Here is a 25,206-nt window from a genome sequence, read left to right on the forward strand (position 1 = left end):
CCAGTCTGGGCGACAGAGTGAGACTCCAACTCAAAAAAATAAAATGAAATAAAATAAAATGGCAAATTGCTGGGCATGGTGGCTCACACCTGATATCCCAGCACTTTGGGAAGCAGAGGTGAGAGTATTGCCTGAACTCAGAAGTTCGAGACAGCCTAAGTAACATGGCAAGACCTCATCTCTACAATAAATCAAAAAATTAGCTGGGCGTGGTGGCACACGCCTATGTTCTAGCTACTTGGAGGACTGAGGCAGAAGGATCACCTGAGCCCATCAGGTTGAGGCTGTGGTGGCTGTGTGCATGTCACTGCACTCTAGTCTGGGCGACAGAGTGAGTCTCCAGCTCAAAAAAAATAGTAAGCTGGACGCCGAGGTGAGAGGACTGCCTGAGCCCACAGGCTCGAGACCAGCCTGGGCAACTTGGTGGGACCTCACCTCTACAATAAATTAAAAAACTAGCTGGGCGTGATGGCACATGCCTGTAGTTCCAGCTACTTGGAAGGCTGAGGCAAAAGGATCACCTGAGCCCAGCAGGTCAAGGCTCCAGGGACTAGGAGCATGTCACTGCCGTCCAGCCTGGGCGACAGAGTGAGACTCCAACTCAAAAAAATAAAATAAAATAAAATAATAACAATAGGCCAGACACAGTGACTCATGCCTGTAATCTCGGCACTTTGGGAGGACAAGGCAAGATGATTACCTGAGCTCAAGGGTTCGAGACCAACCTGGGCAACATGGTGAGACCTCGTTTCTACAATAAATAAAAAAATCAACCGGACATGATGGCACATGCCTGTTGTTGCAGCTACTTGGGAGGTTGAGGAGGAACAATCACCTGGCCCAGCAGGTTGAGGCTGTGGTGGCCATATGCATGCTGCTGCACTCCAGCCTGGGCAATAGAGTGAGACTCCAACTCAAAATAATAATAATAATAATAATAAAGCATCAGTTTTCACTTATCAGCTTGGAAAAAAAAAAGAGAGAGAGAGAGAGAGAATGTGCCTGGCACAGTGGCTTATACCTATACCCTAGCACTCTAGGAAGCCAAGGCAGGAGAATTGCTTGAGCCCAGGAGTTCGTGACCAGCCTGGGCAATAGCAAGACCTCATCTCTGCAAAAAATAAAAAAGTTAGCTGGGTGTGGTGATATATGCCTCGTCCCAGCTACTCAGGAGGCTGAGGAGGTAGATTGCTTGAGCCCAGGAATTTGAGGCTACAGTGATCCTGCCACTGCACTGGCTGGGCAAAAGAGAGAGACCTCTAACTCAAAAAATCAAAAAAGCCCAAACAAACAAACAAACAAAAGAGAATGTATGATAAATCTAGCAGTACTGGAGTGAGGAGAGGTGCCTTATACCCTGTAGCCAGGAATAGGAGCCACGCCAACATTTTGAGGGCAATTTGGTAATATCACTCAGAACTCAAACCGCCCATACCTTTGACCCAGCTATCTCCCTTCTAGATATTTATCCAGCAGCAGACTCCCACAAGTATGCTGGCACACACACAGGAGGCTCATTGCAGCACTGTCTTAAGAGCTAAAAGCTACACACTACCTAAATGTCCACGAACATGAGACACTGAAACAAAATAAGGTGTGCTTAGGCAGTGACTCATAAAACTATTAGATCTGTTAGCTCTGTATTCCGTGCTGTAGCAAGAAACCAAGTGCCCACTGCTATGTGCAATTAAAACAGGAAATACACGTGTATGTAAAAATCTGCTCCTCTCCTCACAGAGCAGATGGCAAGTCTGGAAGGGGGCAGGGGCAGCTGTGGCTGGGAGACAGGGATGGAAGGGAGGAAGAGAAGAGGGAGAAGGAGGCTCACTTCACCTAAACTCATAGGAGGTGTCCCTTACCACAAGGTGGGGTGTAGAGCCCCTTTGCTCCAGTGAGGCATCTGTTCTGTAACTCACCTGGCTGAGCTGCCTGCACTGTGGGATGGACTCCAGGGAGGCTGGTCTCTGTACTAACTCCTATAATGGGCATGTGGGGTGCCTGACACACCCCCATAAACTACACTCCAAAATGTAGAGGCAGGTCTGTACCGGGTATCAGGTGCTTCTTTGTGAGTTCAAACATCTATCTCTGTACTTTCTGGAACTGACTTGGCTGAGGGCCATCGTCTCTAATGGGCGAACAATGTGCATGATGACTGATATATGTGTGACTGATTTATTTTTTTATTTTTTATTTTTGAGTTGGAGTCTCACTCTGTCACCCAGACTGGAGTACAATGGCCACTTCTGGCCACCATAGCCTCGACTTGCTGGGCTCCGGCGATCCTTCAGCCTCAGCCTTCCAAGTAGCTGGAACTACAGGCGCGCGCTACCACGCCTGGCTAATTTTTTTTTGATTTATTGTAGAGATGAGGTCTCACCAAATTGCCCAGGCGGGGTCTTGAACCGTGGGCTCAGACAATCCACTCAGCTCGGCCTCCCAAAGTGCTGCGATTACAGGCTGAGCCACTGAGCCTGGCCGTATGACTGATTTATGTCATGCTCCTGGAGAATGTCTTTCCAGCTTGATTATTATTATTATTTTTTGAGTCAGAGTCTCACTCTGTCGCGCAGGCTGGAGTGCAGTGGCACACTCACAGCCACCGCGGCTCAACCTGCTGGGCTCAAGTGAGCCTTCTGTCTCAGCCTTCCAAGTAGCTGGAACTACAGGCATGTACCACCATGCCCAGCTAATTTTTTTTTTTTTTTTTTTGAGTTGGAGTCTCACTCTGTCGCCCAGACCAGAGTGCAGTGACTGCTCCCGGCCACCACAGCCTCGACCTGCTGGGCTCCGGCGATCCTTCCTCCTCAGCCTTCCAAGCAGCCGGAATTGCAGGCAGGTGCTACCATGCCTGGCTGGTTTTTTGATTTATTGTAGAGATGAGGTCTTGCTGCCCAGGCGGGTCTCGAACCTGCGGGCTCAGGCAATCCACTCACCTCAGCCTCCCAAAGGCGTGGGATTACAGGCTGAGCCACCGATCCCGGCTCCAGCTAATTTTTTTTATCTTTATTTTAGAGACAAGGTCTCACCATGTTGCCCAGGCTGGTATTGAACCCATGGGCACAGGCAATCCTCTCACCTCAGCCTTCCAAAGTGCCAGGATTATAAGTGTGAGCTGCCTAGCCCAGCTTGGTTAGTTTTAGGTTAAAAAGTTACATTAGAAATTTGTGGCCGGGTTCGATGTCCTAGTCTGTAACCCCAGCACTTCGAGGCCGAGGCAAGTAGATTGCCTGAGCCCACGGGTTCAAGCCAGCCCGGGCAACTTGGCGAGACCTCATATATACAATAAATCAAAAATTACCTGGGCGTGGTAGCGCATGCCTGGCTACTTGGAAGGCTGAGGTTGAAAGATTACCAGAGCCCTGCAGGTCGACAATGGGATGGCCGTGAGCATGCCACTGCACTCCAGCCTGGGTGATGGAGTGAGAGTCCAACACACACACACACACACACACACACACACACACACACACACAGAAATTTGTGATTTTCTCACTCATATCTAAAGTTAACCCTCTTCTAGTTATTTGTAAATACTCTACTTCACTTGTGTATATATATATTTTTTTGAGTCAGAGTCTCTGTCGTTCAGGCTGGAGTGTAGTGCCATACTCAAAGCCACTGTAGCCTCGACCTGCTGGGCTCAGTTAATTCTTCCACCTCAGTCTTCCAAGTAGCTGGAACTATAGGTGCGTGCCACCAAGCCCAGCTAACTTTTTATTTATTGTAGAGATGAGGACTTGCCAAGTTGCTCAGGCTGGTCTCGAACCCCTGGGCTCAGGCAATCCTCTTGTCTCTTCCTCTCAAAGTGCTGGGATTACAGGCATTAGTCATCACACTCAACTTCACTTGTGTATACTTCTATGGTTTGAGTTTGAGTCCTTTCCCTCTGTCTGGAATGTGTCTTCACATGTGGTCCCTGGGAGAGGAAGTAGAGATTGGGGTGACTATGTTCCTGCCCTGCCAATTGTTGAATGGCTCTTTCTTTTCTTGGCTCCTGGAGAACAAACATATTCATATCTAACAGGCTCTACTGGGTGGAGGTGGGGGAGAGGGTGATAGAAGGAATGGGGGAGGGGTAGATTCTGTTCTCTTGAACCAGCCATTCTTGGGTAGCTTCAAATCACATTATTTTAATGATGTGTGTTGATATCTGGAAAACTGGTCTTGCTAATTACCTCTATCTTCCTTGTGCATTTTATTATTCTAGAAATGGGAAATCCACTTATTTAGTTTTAAGAGAAACTGTATTTTGATTAGAATTACACTATTATTCAATTTGGAGAAAACAGCCACCTTTATAATATTTAGCACTTCCATCCAGGAAGTGCCTATGCTTTCCAGCCTTGCTTTTCTTCTTTTCTTTTCTTTCTTTCTTTTTTTTTTTTTTAAATCAGAGTCTCACTCTGTTGCCCAGACTGGAGTGCAGTGGCACACTCACAGCCACTGTAGCTTCTACCTGCTGGGCTCAGGTGATCCTTCTGTCTCAGTCTTCCAAGTAGCTGGAACTACAGGCATGCACCACCATGTCTGGCTGATTTTTTTACTTATTGTAGAGACAAGGTCTTGCCCAGGCTGGTCCTGAACCCCTGGACTCAGGCAACCTTCTCGCCTCCACCTTCCAAAGTGCTAAAATTACAGGTGTAAGCCACCATGCCCAGAGCTTTGCATGTTTTGAGCAATGGTGGGTCATTTCACTAATAAGTCACATGAGTTTCCTGGGACTCTTCCTAGGTCCCTCGCTGTAGTCTCAGAGTCTCCCAGCACTTCGGTGCTCCCTAGTTATCTCCTTGCTTATGGGGATTGAGCACAAAGAGGGAACAGGGATCAAGGACTATGTCCCCGCCCTCAGGGACATTCTGAAGCAGCCAGCTAATGTGATAGTGTGGCCTGGAGGCTTGTTCAAAGAGGAAGAAGGAAGGAAACCTGGGAAACTGGTCTCAAACTACCGGGTTCAAGCAATCCTCCTGGCTTGGCCTCCCAAAGTGTTGGAATTACAGGTATGTGCCACTGCACCTGGCCTATTATTTTAAACTCTAATCATGATTGTGTAGTGCTCACACTCTGCAACTCACAAAGCACTGAATATGTTTAAAAAGCTGAAGAGACTTCATCTCAGTTACCAGAATGTAGCTGCCTCCCTTGTCTAGGACTATCCTCCAGGCTATATTGTGTTCCAGATGCCAGTGTGCTGGAGCCTGCACAGTTACATCATTTTTTTTTTTTTTTTAATTTTTGAGTTGGAGTCCCACTCTGCTGCCCAGACTGGAGTGCAGTGGCACACTCACGGCCACTGCAGCCTTGACCTGCTGGGCTCAGGTGATCCTTCTCTCTCAGTCTCCCAAGTAGCTGGAACTACAGGCATGTCCCACCATGCCTGGCTAATGTTTTGATTTTTTGTAGAGACAAAGTTTCACCAAGTTGCTCAGGTTGGTCTCGAACCCCTGGGCTCAGGCAATCCTCTCACCACCACCTCCCAAAGTACTGAGAGCCACTGTGCCTGGCCCACAGTTATATCTTAACCAGTAACTCATCTTCTTAAGTGTTATCACTCAGTTTATCGATACCATATTCAGGTTTTTAAAAATCATTCTTACACAAAGTAAAATATCACACAGGGATGCATACTGAAATAGTCAAGAAGACTCAATGAGCATCAAGAAACATCACAGATAATGAAAACAATTAAACTTCACTAATAATTTCACTCTTTTCTTCCCAAATAGACCTTGTACAGAATGAACCAAAAGCCCCACGGACCTATGCTGAAATGTATTTTTTTCACCTTTTTATTGCAAAAGGTGCTGCTAGGAAATGCCAGGCCCCCAGGCCCAGCCTAGGCAGGCAGGGGCATGGCTGGGTCTTGCATCTCACCACTTCCCAGCACAGATCCTGCTGAGGTCTGCTTCACAGAGCTTCCCATCTTTCCTGCCATGAGACCCCAGTCTGCTTGGTTCCAGGCAGCAGATTTTCAGGGAGGTGACTTCACTCTTGGGATCTAAAATCATCTTCTGGTGACTGGACAAGAAGAGGCAATGTGATTTACACAACCAGGAATGACAGAGCATGTCTGCTGGGAGCTCTGGGGAAGCCCCATAGCTTCCACCTTTTGGCCTTCTGATGTGATACTGGGAGCTCCTGCAGCAATCTTGGAACCATTAGGAGGAAAGAGAATCCTAATGGGGCCAACCTTAGGCCCATTTACCTTGGACTGTTATGTAAGTTGATGAGCTTCTATGTGTGTGTGTGTGTGTGATATATATATATATATATTTTTTTTTTTTGATCCTTCTGCTGAAGCCTTCCATGCAGCTGAAGCCACCATGCAGAGCTAATTTTTTAATTTATTGTAGAGACAAGGTCTCGCCATGTTACCCAGGCTGGTCTCGAACCCATGGGCTCAGGCAATCCTCTTGCCTCCACCTCCCAAAGTGCTGGGATTATAGGTGTGAGCCACTGCACCCGGAGCGCTTTTATTTTTTGGTTAATGTATCCTGTAGCAGTGCTGTGCACACTTCATGTCAGGAACATTTAGGCGCTCAAGATATTGATTCCCTTGGTTCTCTTCATTCTCTGGTTCATATGTGTCATTTCTATGAGTACCGTGGTGAGATAAAGGCTGGGAAGCTATGTTTCATGTCACTTTCACAGGCTGTCCTGTGACGTACAGCCAAATACATCTACACTGATGTATATATAACCCCCACCTTCCCTCCTAGGTCAACTCCACTCTCAGCCTGGGGGACCCATGTGCTGCTCTGTCCTTGCTCTAGGTGCAGTTCAGGACCTCTCCACAGTGGCCCTCGGAGCCATTCCTAAGCCACACTCTCTGCCCCTGCACAACTTCTGTTGTCACAGATGGCCACTAGCTACCCATTCTCACTTTAGCCAGGGTCTCACTTTCCACAGGACTCATGCTGTGTGGTGGCCCCCTCATTCCCTACCACCTGCTTCCTGACTTGCCAAATGAGCATTTCTCAAGGAGGAAAAGGAAATCTGCTAGAACCTTTCTCACCACCAGACCTCCTGCCAGGACAAGGCTTCATGGGGCCTGTGCATTCCTGCATGGCATTGGCATCCATAGCTACAGATCTAGACTTTCTTTTCAAGGGTGTTTGTGCAGCAAATAGCCCAGGAAGCAAGAAGGGGCATCTCCCTTAGAACCGCGGCCGGGATGCTTGCGGTCACCCTAAAAGACTTAATTCCTGGTGTGGGATTCCTCAGCTGAGATGCTCGCCCACTATACCTGCAGCTGCTGCCTGGGCTGACAGCTGCTTGCCTTGCTGACAGAGCTCTTATCTCTGATCCAGGAGTCTCCTGTTTCCTGCCAGGCTCACTTGTCAGCTTGCAGGTTGAGCAAGTGAACAGCTCTGGTCACGATCAACCTCCCTGCTTTGGTGCCCACTCTTGGCCTCTGTCCTACCAAAGACCAGGTCTGCACATGGGCAGTAAGTCTCATCCCTGCCTCTTCCAGGACTTCTCTCCTGAGTCTGGCTGCCTTCCTCCCAGGTCATCATCCTGTCTTCCACCTGCCTTTCAACAGGCTTCAATACTGCCAGCCTGTGAACCTGCTCTCGACTTGACATCCTCCTTGAATATTGCCTCTTGTTAACTACTTTTCAGAGCAGAGTTTCTTGAATAAGAAACTGTCCATCCCATTCTCTGTTCAGTGAGACTACGCTCAAGACCACCAGCAGCCTGCACCCTGCAAAAAACAGGTTATTTATCTGTCCTGACCTTACTGGAGCTCCCTGTTGCATTCCATAAAGTTGACCACTCCCTCATTCTTTAAAACTTTTTATTATAAAATATACCCAATCTTCATGCTCTCTATGCTGCTTTGGGGTTACAATGGCAGAGACAAGTAGTTACAGAGGAGACCATATGGCCACAAAGCCAGAAATATTTGCTATTTGGCTCTTTGCAAAAAAAGTTTGTTGATCCTTGCGTTAAAATATTTTCTAGTCCTGGGCACAGTGGCTCACACCTGTAACCCCAGCACTTTGGGAGACGGAGGTGAGAGGATTGCCTGAGCCCATAGGTTCGAGACCAGCCAGGGCAATCTGGCGAGACCTTGTCTCTATAATAAAACAACAACAAAATATTATCTGGGCATGGTGGCGGGTACCTGTGGTTCCAGCTATTTGGAAGCCTGAGGCCGAAGGATTGCCTGAGCCCAGCAGGTCAAGGCTACAGTAGCCATGAGTGTGCCACTGCACTCTAGCCTGGGTGACAGAGTGAAACTCTGACTCAAAAAAAGTTTGTCTCTCTGGGTAAATTTTTTCCATAGCTAGCATCCATTTTCATTAATTCTGAAATATATAATCTGCTATTAAACCCATCTACTGAGTTTTTAAATTATTACATTATTCATTTTTTTTTTGAATTGGAGTCTCACTCCATTGCTCAGGCTGGAGTGCAGTGGCATGCTGCTCACAGCAACCATAGCCTCAGCCTGTTGGGCTCAGGTGATCCTTCCACCTCAGTCTTCTAAGTAGCCAGAACTATAGGTTCATTCTACCACGCCTGACTAATTTTTTGATTTATTGTAGAGATGAGGTCTCGCCAAGTTGTCCAGGCTGTTCTCGAACCCGTGGGCTTAGGCAATCCCCTTACCTCAACTTCCCAAATTGCTAGAATTATAGACTTGAGCCGAGCCACTGTGCCTCGCCTATTCATATTCATTTCTTAAAGTTCTATTTGGTTCTTCCTTAAACCTGATAGGTGTCGTTTGTTCGTCGTGTCGTCGTCGTCCGTCGTGGTCCCCCCCCCAACCCCGAGCCCAGGCTGAAGTGTGTCACACGCTCAGGGCCACTGCAATCTCAACCTGTTGGGCTCAGGCAATCCCTCTGCTTTGGTCTTCCAAGTAGCTGAAACTAAAGGTAAGCACCACCATGCCTGGTTAATTCCTTGATTGATTGTAGAGATAAGGTCTCGCCAAGTTGCCCCAGGCTGGTCTCAAACCTATGGGCTCAGGCAATCCTCTCACCTCAGTCTCCCAAAGTGCTGGGATTATAGGTTTAAGTCACCATGCCCGGGCCTTTTTTTTTTTTTGAGTTGGTGTCTCACTGTGTCACCCTGGCTGGAGTGCAGTGGCATGCTCATGGCCACTGCAGCCTCAACCTGCTGGGCCCAGGTGATCCTTCCCACCTCAGCCTTCCAAGTAACTAGAACTACAGGCATGCACCACCATACTCAGATAAATTTTTGATTTATGGTAGAGATGTGGTCTCACCAAGCTGCCCAGGCTGGTCTCGAACCCACTGACTCAGGCAGTCCTCTCGCCTGCATCCCCCAAACTGCTGGGATTATAGGCATGAGCCACTGTGCCCGCTGGTCTTTCTTTATAGTTCCTGTTTCTTGAATGTATTTTCTTGCTGCCATTTTATTTCTTTAAACATATTACGCACAGTCATTTATGCTTTATATCTTCCAGGTCTATTTCCAAGTCTCATTCCCGATGCCTTACTCCTTATATGTGGGAGTCTAATTTTTTTATTAGAATCTGAATTGTGGAAATTCTTTATGGCTTGGAACAAAAGTGAATCCCCTGAAATGATTGTCATTTGCTTTTGCCTACTGCTTGGGGCTCTACCAGTTCAGAATAATTCTAATTTCTCAGACCACAAGTGGTGTGGACCATATTAAATCTGACTTGTGTTGCAAAGTATAAAGAATAGTCCTCCCATTTTCCACTCAGTGCCAAAGCTCGAGCCTCTCAAATGTCCTTGCAGCCCCAACAGGGTGGGGGAGGGTAGGGCCCTGAGGGGATGGGAGTCTGGGGGTGATTTTTTTTTTTTTTTGAGTTGGAGTCTCACTCTGTCACCCAGACTGGAGCGCAGTGGCCGCTCCCGGCCACCATAGCCTCAACCTGCTGGGCTGCGGCGATCCTTCCGCCTCAGTCTTCCAAGTAGCTGGAACTACAGGTGCACGCTACCACGCCCAGTTAATTTTTGATTTATTGTAGAGATGAGGTCTCACCAAGTTGCCCAGGTGGGTCTTGAACCCATGGGCTCAGGCAGTCCACTCACCTCAGCCTTCCAAAGGTGCGGGATTACAGGCTGAGCCACCAAACCTGGCTCATTCTGGGGGTTATTGATGGTCAGCTGTTACCCTGAGGATGCAGTTCTGCAGAATTCCAGTGCCAGCATCAATCATACTCCCAGGTCCTAGATTTTGTCTATCTGTTTTCTGAGCACTGTGAGGCTGTGACACCAAACTTCAAGTTCACCCACTCTGACAGTTCTCAAGGTCAAAGTCAACATCAGTATTCAACTTGTCAGGGCTCCTCCTTCCCTTAATCTTTTGGCTTGAGAATTCTTTACCTTCTTGTCAGTTTACTGATGTCTTTCTTATAAATATGTTTTTGGTATTTTATTCAGCAATTTTAATTTTCAGTGGAAGTGTCAATCCAAGTACTTAGCCTGACATAGTATTAAAAATGGACGATCAGAGGTTTATATTTAGCAAAAGTGTGTTTAAGTATGATGCAAAAGTAAGAATACTCTCTTTTTTTTTTTTTTTTTTGAGTTAGAGTCTCACTCAGTTGCCCAGACTGGAGTGCAGTGGCCGCTCCTGGCCACCGCAGCCTTGACCTGCTGGGTTCTGGCGATGCTTCCACCTCAGCCTTCCGAGTAGCTGGAATTACAGGCATGCGCTACCACGCCCAGCTAATTTTTTGATTTATTGTAGAGATGAGGTCTTGCCTGCCCAGGCGGGTCTTGAACCCGCGGGCTTCAGGCAATCCACTCACCTTAGCCTCCCAAAGGCGCGGTATTACACGCTGAGCCACCGAGCCTGGCTAAGAATACTCTCTTACATATAAGGAATCAAAGTTTCCCACATAAAAACTCTCTTCTAAAACTCTCTTGAATCCGGCGCGGTAGCTCATACTTATAATCCTAGCACTTTGGGAAGCCGAGGCAGAAAGATTGCTTGAGCCCAGAAGTTCGAGACAGGCCTAGGCAACATAGCGAGACCTTGTCTCTATAAAAAAATTTAAAAAGCTGGGCATGATGTCACGCACCTAGTCTCAGCTATTTGGGAGGTTGAGGTGGAAGGATCTGAGCCTCGAGGTTGAGGCTGAGGTGAGCCATGCACTCCAGCCTGGGTGAGAGTGATACCCCGACTTAAAAAAAAAAAAAAAAAAAGCCTCTTGTAAAAAAGAAAATCTATTCAAGAAGCTACTATGAGAAAATAACTAAGGATAAATAAAAAAAAGAACTTGGTCAAATTTACTTCTGTCTAAAGGACAGGAGATCCCCCAACAACTAAACTCTAATTTATACCAATGGAAAATATAGAAAATGCAGATTTTGATACTTTTAACAAATTGATGAGAGAAATGAGAATAAGTATGGGTCTTAGTAATTTAAATAATAGAAGTAACCACCAGAAGAATAAAAATAGAAAGTATAGTTTAAATATAGGCAAAGGAAAATAGAAAAATGTGATCTATTCAATAGAAGACAGGAGAAAGTGAAAATAAAAAAGAAAGCATACTAAATAGAGAATATAAAATAAGATGACAGCCAGGCTTGATGGCTCAGTCTGTAATCCCAGCGCTTTGGGAGGCTGAGGTGAGTGGATTGCCTGAGCCCGCGGGTTCGAGACCTGCCTGGGCAACTTGGTGAGACCTCATCTCTACAATAAATCAAAAATTAGCCAGGCGTGGTAGCGCGCGCTTGTAGTTCCAGCTACTTGGAAGACTGAGGTGGAAGGATCGCCGGAGCCCAGCAGGTTGAGGCTGCAGTGGCTGGGAGCGGCCACTGCACTCCAGTCTGATTGACAGAATGAGACTTCAACCGCCCCCCCCCAAATAATAAGATGCCAGTGAAAGCACTAATATAAGAGCACTTACAATAAATGAAACTGTATGAAACTAAGAAATAAAAACACAAACTTTCAGACTGGTCTGAATAAAAAACAAAATATAGTACATTATTAATATTCTACAGAAGCTACCATGTTTAAAAAAAAGATACAAAAAACCTGAAAATAAATAGATAAGGCAGTCAAAAATGAACCAAAACAAGACTGAGATAGAAATCTTTTTTTTTTTAAGATGGGCTCTCACTATTTTGCCCAGTCTGGCCTCAAACTCCTAGGCTCAAGTAGTCTTCCTGCCTCAGTCTCCCAAGTAGCTGAGACTACAAGTGCACCACTGTGCCTGGCTTAAAGTAGCAATCTTAGTGTCAGACAAAATAGGTTTCTTGGTGAAAAACAACATATGAGATTATGAGGGATGTTACATAATGGTAAAGGGAAGAAGAGATCAAGAATGCAAAAAACCTAAACATGTATGCAACCTCCAGTGTACCTCAAAAGACACAAAGCAACAACTGACAGAAATGGATGAACAATAATTGTAATTGAAGAATGTTTCTCTCTCAGAAGAACTAACATCATGGTAATTATTCTTTGATCAAAATGTAAAAGTATTAGACAACACTGACAGCTAAAAACAAATTCCACAGATATGAAAACTTAAAGAAAAATTCCATTTGTGATAAAACAAAATATGAGTTGCCTTATAAGTACTATAAGGGAATGATAAAGGAAACATTAGATGTCAAGATTTGTGGGACATGGCTAATGCAAAGCAGTACTCGGAGGAATATGCATTTCTTTGATTGCATTTATCAGAAAACAAGACAAATTTCTGACTTAAGAAGGCATTATTAATTTTTTTAATTGCAGTCTCACTCCATAACCCAGGCTGGAGTGCCGTGGCATGCTCACAGCCACCCCAGCGTTGACTTGTTAGGCTCTGATGATCCTTCCACTTCAGCCTTCCAAGTAGCCAGAACTACAGGCCCACACTACCGCGCCCGACTAATTTTTGATTTTTATTGTAGAGACAAAGTCTTGCCAAGTTGTGCAGGTTGATCTTGAACCTGTGAGCTCCGGTGATCCATTTGCTTTGGCCTCCCAAAGTGCTGGTATTACAGACTGAGCCTGGTCAAAGAAAGCATCAATAAAGTTAGTATTCCAGGCAGGGTATGGTGGCTCACACCTATAATCCCAGCACTTTGGGAGGAAGAGGTGAGAGGACTGCCTGAGTCCACAGGTTCGAGACCAGCCTGGGCAACTTGGCAAGACTTCATTCTCTACAATAAATCAAAGAATTAGCCGGGCATGGTGGCACGTGCCTGTAGTTCCAACTACTTGGAAGGCTGAGGCGGAAGGATCACTTGAGCCTAGCAGGTAGAGGCTGCTGTGGCTGTGAGTGTGCCACTGCACTCAAGCCTGGGCAACAGAGTGAGACTCCAACTGAAAAAATAAAAAATGAAGTTGGCATTCCTTCCCCTATTCTTGTAAGTTATCTAAAAGCAAAAGGAGGAGGAGGAGAAGGAGGAAAAGGATAACGATGACAACTTGGTGAAATCTTGTCTCTACAACCAAACCAATATATTAATGGGTGTGGTGGTGTGCGCCTGTAGTTCTAGCTACTTGAAAGTCTGAGGTAGAAGGATCGCCTGGGCCAGCAGGTCAAGGCTGCGGTAGCTGTGAGCCTGCCACTGCACTCCAGCCTGGGTGGAAGAATGAGACTCTGACTAAAAAAAAAAAGCAACTAAGCAGTACCTGGAAGAATCAAGAGCACAATGGTGGCACATAGTGCTCTGGCCAGAAGTGTCAGGAAAACAGGATGAGATACAATGTAAGTTGAAGACAAAAATAAATACAACTTCATTTCTTTCTAAATCAGAACATAAATTTAATGAATCCTAAGAAAACTAACTACAGAGTTTGGGGGAGGACTGGGAAAACCAGACTTAGACAAGCCAAGTCTACAGATTATATGGAAAAAAATAAATAAATGAAGCCAGGCTCAGTGACTCATGCCTGTAATCCCAGCATTTTGGGAGGCAGAGGTGAGAGGATTGCCTGAGTCCAAGGGTTCAAGACTGGCCTGGGCAACTTGGCGAGACCTCAACCCTGCAATAAATAAAAGAATTAGCCGGGTATGGTGGCATGCAGTTGTAGTTCCAGCTACTTGGAAGGCTGAGGCAAAAAGATCACTAAGCTCTGCAGGTCAAGGCTGCAGTGGCTGTGAGCGTGCCACTGCACTCCAGCCTGGGCGACAGAGTGACACTCAGACTCAAAAAACAAACAAATAAACAAATAAATAAAGAAATAAGTATAACCAAGAAAATTCCGAGAAAGAAGTTATAAAGAGATAATCCTATATCAGCCAGACATTAAATGGGACCAGGAAGTGATACTGATTCAAACAATACTGTACTGCATGTAAACAGAACAGGGGATCAGTGGAGTCAAGTAAACAGTCCAGACACACACCCAGACACACATGGACTATTCGGCATCACAATGAGAATGAGATTTCATATATGTGGGGAAATATGGGTTACTCAATAACTGCCATTGGGACATCTCAATAGTCATCTGAGGCTAAAAAAAAGTTTGGTTCTAACTTCATAACAGATACCATGATAAATTCACAACTCAAAAAAAAAAAAACAACTCAATAAATAAATAAATAAATTCCAAATATATCATGGATTTAAACTAACAACAACAACAAAAAATCAGAGATGAATCCAAAGAAATGGGAGAATAAACTTGGAGTGGCCTAAGTATGTCATAAAATCTAGAAAGAATAAAAAACAAGGATATTAATTTAACTACATGGAAAATTTAAAATATGTGCATTTAAAAAAAACCATGGCCTACCACGGTGGCTCATGCCTATAATCCCAGCACTTTGGGAGGCTGAGGTGAGACGATTGCCTGAGCCCAGCAGGCCACTGCCCTCTAGCCTGGGTGACAGAGTGAGGCTCCAACTCAAAAAATAAAATATATAAATAAAAAAATAAAATAACAAATAGAAAAATCTAAGAAAAGTGAACAAAACAAAACAAAAAACTGGGCAGCCAGCCGCGGTAGCTCACACCTGTAATCCCAGCACTTTGGGAGGTGGAGATGAGAGGACTGCCTGAGCACAGGGGGTTGAGACCAGCCTGGGCAACTTAGTGAGACCTCATCTCTACAATAAATCAAAAACTTAGCCAGGCATGGTGACATGTGCCTATAGTTCCAGTTTCTTGGAAGGCTGAGGTGGAAGATTACCTGAGCCCAGCAGGTCGAGGCTACAGTGGCTGTAAGTGTGCTACTGCACTCCAGCCTGGGTGACAGAGTGAGACTGACTCAAAAAAAAAAAAAAAAACAACTGTGGGAAAATATTTGAATTTTGGTCAGAAAAGGCCTAATTTCTATCACATATAATGAGCTCCTGTAAATCAATAAATTCACAGCCCAATATATAAATGGGTAGAGAAGAGAATTAAAGAACAGGAAAAGGAAATGGCTCTTAAGCATATGAAAAGAGCTGGGTGTGGTGGCTCATGTCTGTAATCTCAGCACTCTGGGAGGCCAAGGTGGGAGGACTGCTTGAGCAGCCTAGGCAACATAGCAATTCCTCATCTCTACAAAAAATTTAAAAAACTAACCAGGTGAGGTGGCATGCACCTATAGTCCCAGCTACTCTGGAGGCTGAGGGAAAAGGATCGCCCGAACCTAGGAGGTCCAGGCTGCAGTGAGTCATGATTGTGCCACTGCACTCCAGCCCTTGGCAAAAAATGAGACACCTTCTCAAAAAAAAAATTGTGTATAAATATATGAAGAAATTCAAAACTCCTAACAGAAATGCTCATTAAAACAACCCTATTAGATTGGCAAAGGTTAAAGTAGATCACACTGTGCTGGAGAGGCTTTGGAGAAAAGCGCCCTCAGACATTGCTGGTAGGAGCAGGAACTAGTGCACTCTCAAAGGAGGCCAATATGATGATATCTACAAGAATTAGAAAGGTATCTACCTTTTTTTTTTTTGAGTCAGAGTCTCACTCTGTCACCCAGGCTGGAGTGCAGTGGTACACTCACGGCCACCCCAGCGTTGACTTGCTAGGCTCCGGTAAATCTTCTGCTTCAACCTTCCAAGTAGCCGGAACTACAGGTGCGCACTACCAAGCCCAGCTAATTTTTGATTTATTGTAGAGATAAGGTCTCACCAAGTTGCCTGGGCTGGTCTTGAACCCATGGGCTTAGGCAATCCACTCGCCTCGGTCTCCCAAAGTGCTGGGATTACAGGCTGAGTCACCGAGCCCGGCCAAAATCTGCCTTTTAACAAAGCAAGCCCCTTGGACACTTACAAATATATTTGCACACATGCACTACAGCATATGTACAAGGCTATTCACTATAACCCTATTTGTAGTGGCAAAGGTTTGGAAATAACCTAAAATGTCTGTTGAGGAGAGAGTGGCCAAAGAAATGTGGGCACAGCCCCATGACAGAACACTCTGTAGCTGTGAGACCAGAACCAGGTTGCTCTCTGCATACTGACACAGGAAGGAGTACAAGTTTACACTGTCATGTACATCTCACATTTATGTGCCTCCAATTATCTTGAAAGAACATTTTCCTCCCTCCACCATTCTTGCCACACCTTGATCTCATGTAGTTTCCCCAAAGGTGGGCCCTTCAGATTTTCCTGAAAAGTTTATGATGACCACTTGCATGAACTAACGTTATAACCTGTTGAATTGACCAGGCATGTGATTTAGGTGACAGATAAGAGTATGAGGGCAGAGATGTAGGGCAGCAAGGCAGGATGGAAACATGATCTGAAGCTTCACTGGGTTTGTGAGACTAAGCAAAGCTCAGAGAACTGCCTGTCTCTTCTATGGTAACATAACAGGATGGTCCAAAAGGCATCAACTGCATGCAGAGAAATGATCCTGCTCATCTCTCGTGAATTCCAATCTAAGTAAAATACACAACATGCACCTTCACGACACTGTGCCAAAAGGCTAGTTTCTGCCCTTCAGGGCTTTGCGCTCTATACTAGGGAAACACTCAGGCCCCAAATGAGAGGTAAGAAGACTGAGGGAGCCGGGCTCGGTGGCTCAGCCTGTAATCCCGCGCCTTTGGGAGGCTGAGGTGAGTGGATTGCCTGAGTCCGCGGGTTCGAGACTCGCCTGGGCAACTTGGCAGACCTCATCTCTACAATAAAAATAAAAAATCAGCCGGGCGTGGTAGCATGTGCCTGTAGTTCCAGCTACTTGGAAAGCTGAGGCGGAAGGATCGCCAGAGCCCAGCAGGTTGAGGCTGCGGTGGCCGGGAGTGGCCACTGCACTCCAGTCTGGGCGACAGAGTGAGACTCCAACTCAAATAAAAAAAAAAAAAAGAAGACTGAGGGATTTATATGTGACTAAAGCCAGAACACAGGAGTTTTCAACATGTAGGAATGAATGTAGCCTCAGCACCGTGATGCCGCTGTCACCCAGACCTACTGGACAGCAGTCTGGGAAAGGAGCACTTTCTCCTACCTGGAACTGAGTCATCTTGGGAGGTGAGGCCAGAAGGACTGGATCCCAGGTCTAGCAACTTCCATGTGTCCTGGAGGGAACTGCTGGCAAATGATGAGGATCTTTGGGTGTGGTGGCCATTTTCCTCAGGGGATTCTTGGGCCTGGGGTGGCTTTGGAGATCTGTTTTCTTTCTGATAAGCTGATTTGCAGGTCACTATGGGGATTTTATGTTGCTTCTACAAAAGTTAGAAAAGACATTATCATCCTTGAAAGCCTCCCTCTTTCCAGCTGGAGGAAGAAACAGGGCTCCTACAGTGCTCCCCTCAGATCAGTGAGAAGACAGTGGGCCTGACTCAAAGATAGGCCTTTAGGGAGACACTTCCAAGACCATGCAGGAGAAGCGACTAGAGAAAGATAGCACATCAGGAGAGTGAGTCTCAGGTCTGGGAACAGTAAGTGTTAGCAGTGCCTAAATCACAGGGCACCCCTGTACATTTAGAGGTTAAAACAAGTCTTGGGTAAGGGCTACCCAGTCAATGGAGGAGAGGATAAAACAAAGGGCAGATGCCCTGGGGCGCCATCTCTCTAGCTGCACAGAGAAGAAAGGTCGCTGTGGTCCTGTGCACTTTAGGAGTCCGAGGGTCTTCCCACTGACCACCCTAATACCCTTGTTGGACCACAGGCAAATGTTCTTCAGTCCACTCTGTGTGAAGCTCTGGGGACAAGACACAGGCAGGCACACAGAGCAATGGCTACCTTCTAAGCCACTCAAGCACCCAGCCTCCCAGTGTCCCTGGCTGAAATATGTGCTAACCCCACCCAACTATACCTGAATGGGCACTGCTGCTCCTGCCTTGTGGCCTTGCAGGGCATCACTTCTGCTGACTGTCTGTGCTGAGTGGGGATGGCTCTTCCCCGAGTATTCAGAAAAACATTCTTTCTTTGCATTCTTAGCATCCTGTCAAGGAAATTTAAATAAAAGAAATTCAGAAGAAACACTGTCCCCACATTTCTGGTATTAAGGACTTACTCCATTTGATAACAGGCCAAAAGGAAGGGACATGCTCGCTTCCACTAGCCAGGATGAATTCAACAAGCCCCCTAAAATCCTCCTAAGTACCCCTTACATCCTTCTGGGAGAGGGGAGGCTGCTAGTACCAAGCACCTAAACATTATGCAGAAGCCTCTTCTGCAAGGTCAGGACAGCCTGTGCATGACCCTGGCCTGGGTGCAAGCTTCAGGCCCAAGATGGGCACATGAGTGGCCCAAGGCATTGCCTGGGCTGGTCCTGCATCTTTGGTCCATAACTGGTGCCTCTGCCCACCTTGCATCCAAACGCTTCATGACATCCACCCTCTGGAGGAAAGACCGAGAAAAAGGAGCTGGCAGGGAACATTGGGGAGCATTACTTAAGGGGCATGGGAAGGAAATGTGGAAGAAAACAGAAAAATTAAAAGTAGCTGGGTGTGTGCAGCACTGAGGCAGCAGCAGGTAGCCAGAAGGGAGGCCCTGGGACCAGCCTACATCCGTCTCTTCCTGGCAGCACAAGCATACCCACAACCATGACTGCAGAGCTCTTCTCTGCCTATAGTTGACCGACATTTAGTTTTTTTGCCCAAGTAATATATGCATATCTTTGGGTCTAATTCCTAGTTCTCTGAGCACTAGTAACCATGAGCACCGCTGCATGCTTACTGACTCCCTGAAGCTTCTCCCTCTGTGGTTTCTGATCATGTCCTTTGCTTGTTTTTTTCTGGGTTGGTCTTTTTCTTATCAGTTTGTAGGAGTTTTTTTTCTATATTTTCTTCCTATGTCTTCATATATGGCACCATTTACTATTAGAAATAAAGAGGAACCAAAAAGGGGGGCCCATGGAGTCTTCTTTTCTCAAGTTTTAAGAGTTATTGCGGCTGGGTGCAGTGTCTCACGCCTATAATCGCAGCACTTTGGGAGGCTGAGGTGAGAGGACTGCCTGAGCACACGGGTTCGAGATCAGCCTGGGCAACTTGGCAAGACCTCATCTCTACAATAAATCAAAAAATTAGCCGGGCATGGTGGTGCGTGCCTGTAGTTCCAGCTACTTGGAAGGCTGAAGCAGAAGGATCGCCTGAGCCCAGCAGGTCGAGGCTGTGGTAGCCAGGAGTATGCCACTGCCCTCTAGCCTGGGTGACAGAATGAGACTCCAACTAAAAAAAAAAGAGTTATTTCACGGGGCACAATGAATACATGATCGTTTTGTACTTTGGAAGATATTAATAAAGTTTAATAGGGCCGGATGTGGTGGCTCAAGTGTGCAATACCAGCACTTTGGGAGCCGAGGTGAGAGGATTGCCTGAGCCCATGGGTTCAAGATCAGCCTGGGCAACTTGGCGAGACCTCATCTCTACAGTAAATTAAAAAAATTACAGCCGGGCTCGGTGGCTCAGCCTGTAATCCCGCGCCTTTGGGAGGCTGAGGTGAGTGGATTGCCTGAGCCCGCGGGTTCGAGACACGCCTGGGCAGCGAGACCTCATCTCTACAATAAATCAAAAAATCAGCCGGGCGTGGTGGCGCATGCCTGTAATTCCGGCTACTTGGAAGGCTGAGGCGGAAGGATTGCCAGAGCCCAGCAGGTCGAGGCTGCGGTGGCCGGAAGCGGCCACTGCACTCCAGTCTGGGTGACAGAGTGAGACTTCCACTCAAAAAAAAAAAAAAAAAAAAAAAATTAGCCAGGTGTGGTAGTGCACGCTTGTAGATCTGGAAAGCTGAGGCAGAAGGATTGCCTGAGTCCAGCAGGTCAACGCTGGGGTGGCCGTGAGCATGCCACTGCACTCTAGCCTGGGCGACGGAGTGAGACTCTAACTAAAAAAAAAGTTTAATGAAGTATTTAATATAGTAGAAGGAGTCAAGGTCTAGATAACAATGTACATATTAAGCCATAATGGATAACAGGCACGTCTCTTTGCTGATGAGGAAAGATTTCTTCTGACACATATTTGGAAGTTTAAGTAATCAATGCAGATTTCAGCACAAAGTTTCAGTACTTAAAGCAGCATTGCACCAATTCAATAACAGATAACTAGCTAGAAAACTCCAAAATAAATACAGAACCTGAATCTCACAAAGATGCAGTGTCAGACAGACAGACCCATAGTCTACAAAACACTGTCTAGCCAGGTGCAGTGGCTCACACTGTAATCCCACTTTGGGAGGTAAAGGTGAGAGGACTGCCTGAGCCCAAGGTTACAAGAGCAGCCTGGGCAACTTGGAGAGACCTTGTTTCTACAATAAATAAAAAAATTAGCTGGACGTGGTAGCATGTGCCTATAGTCTCGGCTACTTGGAAGGCTGAGGTGGAAGGATCACCTGAGCCCAGCAGGTCAAGGCTGCGATAGCTGTGAGCGCACCACTGTACTCCAGCATGAGCAACAGAGACTCTGACTCAAAAACAAACAAACAACACACACACACACACACACACACACACACACACCCAACAATAATACTGCCTAGACTTTTCAAAAAAGACAACAAAAGGCCGAGGAAGTGTTCCAGGCTAAAGGACAAAAACACAGGAGCCAGATGCAGCATAGGATCCTGGACTGGGTCCTATTTGGAGGAAGATGGCTAAAAAGAGATGCCTGGCAAATGTGAATATAGAAGATGTAATAAGTTCTAATACTGTATAACTGTTATGTTTCCTGATTTTGACAATTTACTGCAGCTATATGTAAGAAAATATAGGGTTGGGCTGGGCTCAGTGGCTTAGCCTTTAATCCCACGCTTTGGGAGGGTGAGGTGAGTGGACTGCCTGAGCCCGCGGGTTCAAGACCTGCCTGGGCAACTTGGCGAGACCTCATCAAAAAATTAGCTGGGCATGGTAGCGTGTGCCTGTAGTTCCAGCTACTTGGAAGGCTGAGGCAGAAGGATCGCCGGAGCCCAGCAGGTTGAGGCTGTGGTGGCCGAGAGCGTGCCACTGTACTCCAGTCTGGGCGACAGAGTGAGACTCCAACTCAAAAAAAAAGAAAAGAAAAGAAAAGAAAATATAGAGTTGGGCACAATGGCATACGCCTCTAGTCCCAGCTGCTCAAGAACCTGAGGTGGAAGGATCGCTTGAGCCCAGAAGTTCAAGGCTGTAGTAAATTATGATTCGGCCCCTGCACTCCAGTCTTGTTGAGAGAGCAAAACACTATCTCTAAATAAATAAATAAAAATAAAACTTAAACAAGTAAGAGGATGTCTTTGTTTTTACAGATAAAGGGAAACGATATCTGCAACCTATTTCAAATGGTCCAGGGAAAAAAATTTATGTCTGTCAATCATTCATCCATCTATAATCTATCTATCTCTGTATCTGAAACGTGGAGGAGGCAGCAGATAAAAAATAATAAAGCAAAAATAGTTAACAATTAGTGAGTCTAAGTGAAGGATATATGAGTTATTTTGTAATTCTGTGTACATCTGAAATTATTTCAAAATTAAAGTTAATTTAAAAAATAGACATAAGCAAGACTACTGATTTTTAGCACATGATAAAAGTGTCAATTCAAATCAGTGAGAAATAAGAAGATAAGTACTTCTAGAGTACTGTGACAGTAAAATAGAACTGGAAGAAATGGGCAAATATTTACCTAAATTTAGAACAGAGAAAAGCTCTTTTTTAGTTTTTGGGTTTTTTTTTGAGTCAGAGTCTCACTCTGTCACCCAGGTTGAAGTGCAGTGGCATGTTCATGGCCACTGCAGTCTCGACCTGCTGGGCTCAGGTGATCCTTCCTCCTCAGCCTTCTTTTTTTTTTTTTTTTTGAGTTGGAGTCTCACTCTGTCGCCCAGGCTGGAGTGCAGTGGCCGCTCCCGGCCACCGCAGCCTCGCCTGCTGGGCGCCGGCGATCCTTCTGCTTCAGCCTTCCAAGTAGCTGGAACTACAGGCGCGTGCTACCACACCTGGCTAATTTTTGATTTATTGTGGAGATGAGGTCTCGCCAAGTTGCCCAGGCGGGTCTCGAACCCGTGGGCTCAGGCAATCCACTCACCTCAGCCTCCCAAAGGCACGGGATTACAGGCTGAGCCACTGAGCCCAGCCCTCCTCAGCCTTCTAAGTAGCTGGAACTACAGGTACATGCCACCATGCCCGAATAATTTTTTGATTTATTGTAGAGACGAGGTCTTGCCATGTCGCCCAGGTTGGTCTCAAACCCCTGGGCTCAGGTAATGCTCTTGCCTCCGCCTCCCAAAATGCTGGGATTACAGGCATGAGCCACTGTGCCCCGCTTGAGAAAAACTCTTTAAATTAAAAATTAGTTAAATAAAACATGAAAGTTAACTGAGTGTGGTAGCTCATGCCTGTAGTTCCACAGGTACTCAGGAAGCCAAGGTGGGAGGACTGGCTCAGCCCAGAAGTTTGAGAACAGCCTGGGCAACATGGCGAGACCGCATCTCTACAATAAATCATAAAATTAGTCAAGCATGGTGGCGTGTGCTTGTGGTTCCAGCTACTTGGAAGGCTGAGATGGAAGGATCACCTGAGCCCAGCAGGTTGAGGCTGCAGTAGCTGTGAGGGTGCTACTGCACTCCAGTCTGGGTGACAGAGACCAACTAAAAAAAAAATCCACTTGGGTAAAACTGTAGTAAAGCATGTATAATTTGTAATTTTAAAAAACAGAAAATTGCCAGGCTCAGTGGCTCAGCCTGTAATCCCGCGCCTTTGGGAGGCTGAGGTGAGTGGATCGCCTGAGCCTGAGGGTTTGAGACCCGCCTGGGCAACTTGGCGAGACCTCATCTCTACAATAAATCAAAAAATTAGCTGGGTGTGGTAGCGTGCGCCTGTAATTCCGGCTACTTGGAAGGCTGAGGCGGAAGGATTGCCGGAGCCCAGCAGGTCGAGGCTGCGGTGGCCAGGAGCGGCCACTGCACTCCAGTCTGGGTGACAGAGTGAGACTCCAACTCAAAAAACAAAACAAAACAAAAAACAGAAAACACATCGAAATGTTACTGATGGGGCAACCCACTTTTGGGTGCCCCTTTCTGTCTTCTTAATAAACTCTTGCTTTAAAAAAAAAGAAATGTTACCGATGACTGTTTGGATGCTGAAATTGGAGGCTTTTATATTGTGTTTATTGTATTGTGAAGTTTCTGTAATGAAAATACAGGACAAGGTCAGGTGTGGTGGCTCATGCCTATAATCTCAGCACTTTGAGAAGCCGGGGTAAGAGGATTGCCTAAGCCCACAGGTTCGAGACCAGCCTGGGCAACTTGGTGAGACCCCATCTCTACAATAAACAAAAAAATTAGCCAGGTGTGGTGGTGTGTGCCTGTAGTTCCAGCTACTTGGAAGGCTGAGGTAGAAGGATCGCCTGAGCCCAACAGGTCGAGGCTGCAGTAGCCAAAAGCGTGCCACTGCCCTCCAGCCTGGGTGACAGAGTGAGACTCCTACTCAAAAAAAAAAAAAAAAGAAAACACAGAATAAACAATTTAATAGGAAATTATTTAAAGTGCACGTCTTAGAGGAAGGAATGTTACCTGAGTTGTGAAAGGGGGTTGCACCTGTCCCAAAGGTACGCTGCAATCCACAGGTACCTCACCTGGATTCTGGGCCTCAGAGGTAGGAAGAAGAGGGTGCCTCAATGGTTTCCCTGGAAACAAGATCAGGGAAATGGTTTGTCCTCTGTGTGTACATCACATTCCAGATTTCTCTTGTGCTGAATACAGATACTTAAAAAGAACAGCATGTTCTTTTCCTTTTTTCTTTCTTTTTTTTTGAGTTGGAGTTTCACTCTGTCGCCCAGACTGGAGTGCATGCTCCTGGCCACCGCAGCCTCCACCTGATGGGCTCTGGCGATCCTTCCGCCTCAGCCTTCCAAGTAGCAGGAATTACAGGCATGCGCTACCACGCCCGGCTGATTTTTTCATTTATTGTAGAGATGAGGTCTCACTGCCCAGGCGGGTCTCGAACCCGCGGGCTCAGGCAATCCACTCACCTCAGCCTCCCAAAGGCGTGGGATTACAGGCTGAGCCACCAAGCCCGGCTGCATGTTCTTTTTCAAAACCAAAGTAACTTCCATTTCACAGGGAACTGGGGAGGGGTGGACAACTGAACTGTGACACACAGAGCTCGTGAACACACAACACACATCCCACTGTCACATACATCCCTAAGATGGCTTCTCACAGTGGCAGAAATAATATCATTGTATATAGACCTAACGATAGGCCCTTTCTGTAGCACACAAAAATAAATAGAAGTTTAAGCTGTAATCAATTCTCTAGCATTCTACCTGACTTAGAAATGATCAGGGCATCAAAAGAAGAGCCTTTCATTAACTTAATTTGTGTTAAGTTATGTGAAGCTGATATACTACAAGATATAATTACTGTTGAAATAACATTTCCAGTTGGGTGCAGTGGCTCATGCCTATTATCTCAGCACTTTGGGAGGCCGAGATGAAAGGATTGCCTGAGCTCATGGGTTCGAGACTAGCCAGGACAACTTGGTGAGACCTCATCAAAAACTTAGCCGGGCATGGTGGTGCATGCCTATGGTTTCAGCTACTTGGAAGGTTGAGGTGGAAGGATCACCTGAGCCCAGTAGGTCAAGGCTGCAGTGATCATGAGCGTGCCATTGTATTCCAACCTGGGCGACAGAGTGAGACTGCAACTAAAAAAAAAAAATAGAAAAAAAAAAAGAAATAACATTTCCCAGAAAAACAAATCAATTTAATTAAACTTATTCAAGATCCCAAAAAGTTTTCTGAGGGCAGTTATAACTATTGATGTTTAGCATATTGGAAATAGAAACAAATTTTTTTTTTTTTGAGTTGGAGTCTCACTCTGTCGCCCAGACTGGAGTGCAGTGGCTGCTCCCCGCCCCCGCAGCCCCGACCTGCTGGGCCCCGGGGATCCCT

The 25,206-nt window shown here is 46.2% G+C and overlaps 1 protein-coding gene across 1 annotated transcript in view; it reads right to left on the minus strand.

Annotated features, from left to right (window-relative positions):
• The window catches only part of CCDC57 (coiled-coil domain containing 57), a 126,585-nt gene that overhangs the window by 22,179 nt on the left and 79,200 nt on the right, over positions 1-25,206 (minus strand). Inside the window, 2 exon segments of the mRNA XM_008049908.1 lie at positions 17,349-17,565; positions 18,183-18,287. Of these exon segments, the coding sequence (XP_008048099.1) occupies positions 17,349-17,565; positions 18,183-18,287 (322 nt within the window).

This window comes from Carlito syrichta, unplaced genomic scaffold (assembly GCF_000164805.1).
Source record: "Carlito syrichta isolate Samal-C Ts95f unplaced genomic scaffold, Tarsius_syrichta-2.0.1 Scaffold139178, whole genome shotgun sequence".
Taxonomy (NCBI): Eukaryota; Metazoa; Chordata; class Mammalia; order Primates; family Tarsiidae; genus Carlito; species Carlito syrichta.